The 7,117-nt window shown below is 41.1% G+C and overlaps 1 protein-coding gene across 1 annotated transcript in view; it reads right to left on the reverse strand.

Moving 5' to 3' along the window:
* Nucleotides 1–313: 313 nt before the first annotated feature.
* LOC145402026 (aminopeptidase N-like) overlaps nucleotides 314–7,117 on the reverse strand; it is a 23,831-nt gene continuing 17,027 nt past the window's right edge. Inside the window, exons 13-19 of the mRNA XM_080274123.1 lie at nucleotides 6,305–6,484; nucleotides 5,253–5,395; nucleotides 4,578–4,768; nucleotides 3,677–3,847; nucleotides 2,833–2,976; nucleotides 1,362–1,443; nucleotides 314–685 (exon numbers count right to left, since the gene is read on the reverse strand). Coding sequence (XP_080130249.1) covers nucleotides 503–685; nucleotides 1,362–1,443; nucleotides 2,833–2,976; nucleotides 3,677–3,847; nucleotides 4,578–4,768; nucleotides 5,253–5,395; nucleotides 6,305–6,484 — 1,094 coding nt within the window. The 3' untranslated portion in view covers nucleotides 314–502. The remainder of the gene's footprint in view (nucleotides 686–1,361; nucleotides 1,444–2,832; nucleotides 2,977–3,676; nucleotides 3,848–4,577; nucleotides 4,769–5,252; nucleotides 5,396–6,304; nucleotides 6,485–7,117) is intronic.

Genomic DNA, 7,117 nt, shown 5'->3' on the forward strand with positions numbered 1-7,117 from the left:
ATTTTGCTCCACCAACCAAAGAGAAAGACAACATTTTGCTCCACCAACCAAAGAGAAAGACAACATTTCACTTCACTAACCAAAGAGAAAGACAGCACAATTATTGCTCCACCAACCAAAGAGAAAGACAACATTTTGCTCCACTAACCAAAGAGAAAGACAACATTTTGCTCCACTAACCAAAGAGAAAGACAACAATTGCTCTACTAAACAAAGAGAAAGACAACAATTTGCTCCACTAACTAAAGAACCAAAGAAAGAACATTTTGCTCCACTAACCAAAGAGAGAGACAACACTAAGCTCAAGCAGCCAAACAACTTGAGTATATGTGAAAGAGCGAGACAACTTTTGACTCCACCCTTTAAGAGCGAGACAACTTTTGACTCCACCCGATATGAGCGAGACAACTTTTCACTCCACCCGTTATGAGCGAGACAGCTTTTCACTCCACCCGTTAGGAGCGAGACGACTTTTCACTCCACCCAAGAATCCCTGGAGCTATCACAGGGCAGCTGCAGTGAGTGGAATGGAGGTGGAGTATCCCTGTGTTGCCAGCCAGTCCACAACAGTCTGGTAGTGGCGCTCCATCCACTCCACGTTGAGGCGAGTGGATTCCAGCGCTTGCTCCACGGCCCTTGATGCGGACCCAAGACGATTGATGTTGTTGGCTTTGAACGTCTCGAGCTGTGTGGAGAGAGAGAGAGAGAGAGAGAGAGAGAGAGAGAGAGGGAGAGAGAGAGAGAATAATTAGGTCCATATTACATTTCCTCCAAAATATATCCCAAACAGTCTTACTTAACTTACTTAAGCTTATTTTTTTTTTGCTTCTAGCCACTCTATAGTAATGTTCATATGATTCACAACTATAGCAGTAGTAGTAATAGCAGTCGTAGTAGTACCAGTAGTGATAGTAATAGTAGTAGTAGTAGCAATTGTAGTAGTAGTAGTAGCAGTGATATAGCAATAATAATAACAGTAGTAAAAGATATAGTAGTAATAGCAATAGTATTAATAGTACTAGTGTTATTATTAATAGTAGTAGTAGTAGTAGCAGTAGTAGTAATAGCAATAATAGCAATAGTAATAATAGTAATAGTAAATGTAGTAACAGTAATAGCAGCAGCAGTAGTAGTAGCAATAGTAGTAGTAATAGTAGTAGTAGTAGTAATAGCAATAATAACAATAGTAATAATAGCAATAGTAATAACAGTAATAGTAAATGTAGTAACAGTAACAGCAGTAATATAGTTGTAGTAGTAGTAGCAGTAACAGCAGCAGCAGCAGTAGTAGTAGTAGTACCAGTAGTAGTATTAGTAGTAGTAGCAGTAGCATCAATATATATACTCTTGCCAGCACTCACCTCTCTCAGTTCAAGTCGTGTGTTGAAATTCGCCGTTGCTGCCTTCACGATCGCACTGAGGTGACTCGAGCCGGGACCCAAGCTGCAAAAATAAACAAATAAACAACAAACAATAATAAAAACAGTGTTATGGTGGGTGTCAAAAAAAGCGTCAAGGAAATCCATCTACAGTGTGAGGCAAAAATTATACTTGTCAACAGGATGCTTGCGATATTTTTGGATATTCGGGAGAGATTTAAAATTATTGACAGTATTTTCGAATGGCCTGTCCTCTTAAAAGTGATATATCTTTCTTTTTGTCTGTCTCTGTCTGTCTGTTTGTCTGTCTGTCTGTCTGTCCATCCAAGCATCTGCCTATCTATCTATCCATCCATTCATCCATCCACCTATCCATCCATCCATCTATCTATGTCTGTGTCTGTCTGTCTATTAGTCTTTCAAATCTATCTGTCTGTCTGTGTACCTATCTGTTTATCTCTGTCTGTGTATCTATATGTCGATCTATCTGTATATCTACCAATCAATTCTTTAATTCACCCACACACACAAGGGTCGAAATTTCACCTTCTTACCTTCATCTTTAACCCCTCGTTCAAGTGCAATAAATCTACTTGTCTGATCCTCAACCCTCCCACCAAGTTAGGCAAAATCCGGATTAAAAATGCTCCCTTAAGTGGTTCGTGAGCTTCAGGGCTACCTTTATTTTTTTTTTATTATTTTTTTTTTTGTTCCGGATCCTATCGGGTTTCCAGCAGTCAGATCAAGATGATATTTGGTGAGATGAAGCAGCCAAACCGGTACTATAACATGGCAGAGAATGAGGGTTGTAGCTCAAACGGTATTCAGTGGCAGCGAATTAGTCTGGCTATGTGGCGAGGATGGAGAGTGAGAGCCTGATGAGGAGAGTGTATGTGAGTGAAATGGGGTGGGGGAGAGGGAGGGGAAGGCCAAGGATGAGATGGGGGGATGGAGTGGAGAGATATATGAGGGACGGGGGTGTGAGCAACAAGGCAGTGAAATGGCGGGGGACAGGGTGACATGGAGGCGATTTGTTTGTGGCCACACCCCTTACGGGATTAAGGCATCTGGCAATACATAGATAGGATTAGAATTAGATCTCTCCTATAATACTAACACTGACAAAAACAAAAAACTTCTCCAAGGAATGTGTCAAGTTTTACTACTACTACTACAAACACAAACTCTTTGGAATAATATTAACATTGAATAAAATGAGAAAAACTTCCCATAGAATTGTGTAAAGATCTAATACTGCTACTACTACGAACACAAACTCTTTGGAATAATAATCACACTGACAAAAACAAAAAACTTCTCCAAGGAATGTGTCAAGTGTTAATACTACTACTACTACGAACACAAACTCTTTGGAATAATAATAACATTGACTAAAACGAGAAAAACTTCCCATATGTGTAAAGTTTTAATATTACTATGAATTCAAACTTACTATTCAAAGATGTGGTTCCAACGCTCCTGCAGGTAATTCCACGCTAGGTCACGGCCCACGGGATTTACCGCTACCGACATGAAGACTCGGCGTGCGTCTTGCTTGCGGACCCCACTCCCGGTGCTGAAGGCCATCTCAAGGTACCTAAAAATAAATAAATAAGTAAATAGATAAATAAATAAAAATAACGGAGGTGGTGGAGGTTGTGGTGGTCGTATTATTATTATTTTTTATTATTATTATTATTGTTATTATTATTATTATTATTATTATTATTATTAATAATATTATCATCATCATTTTTATTAGTTATTATTATTATTATTATTATTATTTTTATTGTTATTATTATTATTTTTATTATTATTATTATTATTATTATTATTATTACTTATTGTTGTAGATAAATAGATTGATAGATAGACAGACGGACAGGAGGATAAACAGTGATGGATAGACAGAACGAGACTGAGGGGAGAAATAAGGTACATAAAGAGATAGATATAGAATGATAGATACATATTTAGATAGATGGATAGACAGAAAAAGTGATAGAAAAATAGATAGACAGAAAGACAGATGGATTGATGGATAAGCAAAAGATGGGTGGATAGGTAGAGAGATGGAGAGACAGATAGATAGATAGACACAGACAGAAAGATAGACAGATAGATAGATAGACAGATAGACAGACAGACAAATAGATAGATAGATAGGTAGATAGAAAGACAGACAGATAGACAGGCAGACAGACAGATAGAGATAAATAGATAGACAGACAGAGATAGATAGGTAGATAGACAAATTAATAGACAGACAGATAGATAAAACTCTCTCTCCTTACCTAGCCAAAATCCACACATCCTTGCTGCACCCAAGGGCTTTCAATATGACTGCCTTCTCTGCGCCGATGTTGGAGGTGGTGTAGTGGTTCCATGCGCCCATCCACGCCCCCTCCCCCCCCTCCCCCACGCCAGCGCAAAGGACAGGGCTCAATACGTTGCCCGGGATGACACTGCAACGCCATTATTATTATTATTATTATTATTATTATTATTATTATCACCTAAGGATGGGGTGAGGCAGGGTCCGGAGATCAGGACAAAACTCTCTCTCTCTCTCTCTCTCTCTCTCTCTCTCTCTCACACACACACACACACACACACACACACACACACACACACACACACACACACACACACACACACACACCGGAAAGCACATATATCAAAGACGATGCAGTAAAATGACCCAATATCTTACATTCTGTAAACTAGCTGTGACAAATGTGTCCCTTTGAGACTACACTATAGTTGCTGGGCACATCGTTGCTCACCAAGTGGTCTGCACTGAACATGGTATGGATGGTTGTGGTGTCTGTCAGGTATGCCGTGGGTGTCCCACATTCAAAGCTTTCAAGCATGTCCTGCAACCAGTGGCGTAGTCAGAAGGGTGGCTGGGGTTGCACTGGCCACATCTGCAATATGCCTGGCCACCACTGTGGCAACCCAAAATTTCTGGGGGAACACCCCCACCACCTCGTACACATTGTGCCACAGGTCAGCTCTTACTAGGTTTGCCCAGCCCATTATTAACACCGTAGCCACACTGCTGCCTCAGACACTGAATAAAGGCATCACCTACCACAACACATCAATTACAAATGTCAAATATAAATATATCTTTACATATATATATATATATATATATATATATATAAGAGAACATAGGCCTGTCAGTCTCACCTATCATTCTGTGGTGCGCTGAGCCAGGCGTTGAAGAGCTGCGAGGCCTGTGTGAGGCAGGGGGCGTGGGCGAGGCGGCAGGCGCTGTTCACGGCCAGAGCTCTCTTGTACCGGGTTAGGTGGGGGTCTGTTGGGTCATCCTTAAAACCAACTGTGTCGTAGAGTCGTACCAGCATTGACCGTACGTATGTCTGTGTGTGCAGCAGGAAGAAGCGGAATTAGAGGAAGAACAAAAACTAATAAAAAAAGCAGCATCGATTAACGAAAACAGGAACAAAAGAACAAGAGTACTATTACTACTACTACTACTTTTATTTTATTTATTTTTTTTTTTTGTGTCCGACTCTGGGCATAGGCTTCACAGCCTGCTATCAATGCCCAGCAGTCCTCCTACATACCATACACCTACACATGTCACCACTTCGGCGCTAACACCTACCGTCCATACTGAATACATGCTAGGGCTGTCTCATACAGGACTGGTGTATTGGTATTAACGGGGGTATTTTTACGACATGGCGGGTCCTTTGGTAGATCAGTAAAGTCTGCTTCTAATGAAATTCAAATCCTTAAACTGTTCCCTGCCCCAGCTGGTATTTGAACCTGGGTGCGTTAGGACTGCAGGCCGCCTCTCTACCGATAACAAAAGAACGACAATACTACTACTACTACTACCCTCAGGGGCCCATAAGCAGGTGTCCTTCCCGTCATATCCAGCAGGTACCACAAGGCCTTCAGGGCAGACCTCCACGGCACCACACTCTCCTCCTCTTCTAAGTATGTGGTAGTGTCCAGAGCTGTCCTGTACTCTACCACACCTGCGGAGGGGGCGGGGGGAGATGTGGTGGAGATGAATTAGAGTATGCGGAATTCATGGTATCCTCCGTAACACCTCTTCCATAGCGATTTATCTTTTGGATAGGGTTGGGTGATATAACTTTGTACTTTTTTAACCAAACCTCATTCTCTCTCTCTCTCTCTCTCTCTTTCTGTTAATCCGTATTCTCGTCTGGTAAGGAAGCTCCCTAACACCTCTTCCTTAACGATTTATTTTTGGGTAGTGTTGGTTAATATCCCTTTGTACGTTATTTATGCAGAGTATCGCGATATTGGAAGGATTTATGCTCCCTAACACCTCTTCCTTAGCGATTTATTTCTGGATACGGTTGGTTAATAGCCTTTTGTGCGTTATTTATACAGAAAAGTAAGGTATAGCAAACCAAATCGCTTAGGACAAGGTGTTAGGCAGTTCCTTGACCGACTTTCCTACCAAATGTCTCTACTTTCCAACCAAATCCCAACCAACTTTCCTACCAACTTTCATCCACTTTTCAGCCAAATTCCTACCAACTTTTGACCAACTTCCAACCACATTCCTACCAAATTCCAACCAACTTTCCTACCAACTTTCCAACCACATTCCTACCATATTCCAACCAACTTTCCAACCACATTCCTACCATATTCCAACCAACTTTCCAACCACATTCCTACCATATTCCAACCAACTTTCCTACCAACTTCCTCTCAAATTCCAACCAACTTTCCTACCAACTTCCAACCAACTTTCCTACAAAATTCCAACTTTCCAACCACATTCCTACCAACTTCGTACCATATTCCAACCAACTTCCCTACCAAATTCCTACCAACTTTCCTACCAAATTCCTACCAACTTTCCTACTACTTTCCTACCAAATTCCAACCACAAATCCGCGTCCACCCACCTGCCCTGGCCAGGTTGAGGGCATCGTTAAGGATCTGTGCCCTGTTAGCTGGGTGGATGACGCTGTGGTTGACCCGTAACTGCCTGACGAGGTGGTCCCAGGTCACGGGGTCATAGGTCACGCGATAGAAGCCTGTCTGCTGGATGTTGACTATCACCCACTGCGATTGGTCCGGCAGCCCTGTGGATAGATAGATGGATAGATAGATAGATAGATGGATGGATGGGTAGATAGATGGTTATACAGTATATATATATATATATATATATATATATATATATATATATATATATATATATATATATATATATATATATATATATATATATATGTGTGTGTGTGTGTGTGTGTGTGTGTGTGTGTGTGTGTGTGTGTGTGTGTGTGTGTGTGTGTGTGTGTAGAGAGAGAGAGAGAGCTATACTCCTGTTGCTCTAACTTGGCTTAAAATTAACGTGTCTCCATCTTCGAAAATTCTGCCAATAAACTAACAGTAGAATATGGCGCTAGTCACGAAGAAGTGCTGTGAGAAAGGGTGACAATCTGGTATATGCTGTGTTTATACTCCTATCACCTTAACTTGGCCCAGATTTTCGCACTTCTTCGTGACTAGCATCATATTCCACACTCCTTTCACCTTAACTTGGCCCAGATTTTCGTCCTTTTGCAGCTTATTTCACGTAGCTCAGTGGCAGAAAAAGACAATACTACGGCTCTATATCCTTCCATAGCACTTCTTCGTGACTAGCATAATAATCTGTTGGTCTTATGATGTAGCTGATTAATTTACATATACAAATACAGCTTTCTCACAGC

Source organism: Coenobita brevimanus, chromosome 57, assembly GCF_032717465.1.
Source record: "Coenobita brevimanus isolate Jiangsu-jjx chromosome 57, ASM3271746v2, whole genome shotgun sequence".
Classification (NCBI taxonomy): domain Eukaryota; kingdom Metazoa; phylum Arthropoda; class Malacostraca; order Decapoda; family Coenobitidae; genus Coenobita; species Coenobita brevimanus.